General features: G+C 67.3%; 1 protein-coding gene across 3 annotated transcripts in view; it reads right to left on the reverse strand.

Annotated features, from left to right (window-relative positions):
- KCNH1 (potassium voltage-gated channel subfamily H member 1) overlaps positions 1 to 337 on the reverse strand; it is a 177,073-nt gene extending 176,736 nt beyond the window's left edge. For all 3 annotated transcript variants that reach the window (XR_005626413.1, XM_039698046.1, XM_039698047.1), the window contains exon 1: positions 197 to 337. Coding sequence is in view for 2 of the 3 variants with exons in the window: in XM_039698046.1 (XP_039553980.1) it covers positions 197 to 269 (73 nt within the window). In the remaining variant the exon portion in view is untranslated. The remainder of the gene's footprint in view (positions 1 to 196) is intronic.
- Positions 338 to 747: the final 410 nt, after the last annotated feature.

A 747-nucleotide genomic window follows, 5' to 3' on the forward strand; every position in this document is an offset into this window, starting at 1 on the left:
CCCGCCGCCCGGGCCGGGGGCTCTCGGCAGGACCTGGGCGGCGCAGCCCGCACCGGCTCCGGCACCTGGATGCGCCGCTTCGGCGGAGCCGCCCGGCAGCGGCCGGGGCTCGGCGCCCCCCGCCCGGCGCTGTCCCCGTCGAGGTCGCGGCGGGCTCCTTGCGGCCGGCGAGAGCTCGCCCCCGGTGCCCCCTTACCGTTAGACCTTCGCACGATGTTCTCCAGGAACGTGTTCTGAGGCGCCACCAGCCCTCGCCTTCCCCCGGCCATAGTCGCTCAGCGGGAGCGCAGCGCGGCGCGGAGGCTCCGCTCAGGGCCGCGCCGACCCGCGCTCTGCCGCGCCGCCGCCCGCCCTCAGCCGGCATTTTTAACCACTACCACTGTTCCCACAGAATTCTGGCACTACCCAGCTTGCTCTCTCCTGGGTAAGGCTTAGGCCAGGACCACAGCAGAGTCAGGAACCACAGTCAGCCCCAGCACAGCCATGCATGTGGTCCGATTCAGCCACACAGCTGTGACACAATACTGCCTGAGAAGTCTCATCTCCCTGCCACCACCCTCCTGCCTCCTACAGCACTTTTAAGTGAAGAGTGTGAGACTCGAGGGGTGAAGGCAGGTGACAACTTCATTGCAGCAGCAGCTACAGATCGAGTCCCTGAGCATCCTGGTGCCAGCAGCTCCTCACACAGCTGGGAACCGGGGGAATTTCTAGAGCCCCTGTGAGCCAGCCCAGCTGCCAGGCAGGAAT

Source organism: Passer montanus, unplaced genomic scaffold (assembly GCF_014805655.1).
Source record: "Passer montanus isolate IOZ18808 unplaced genomic scaffold, ASM1480565v1 scaffold12, whole genome shotgun sequence".
Lineage (NCBI taxonomy): Eukaryota > Metazoa > Chordata > Aves > Passeriformes > Passeridae > Passer > Passer montanus.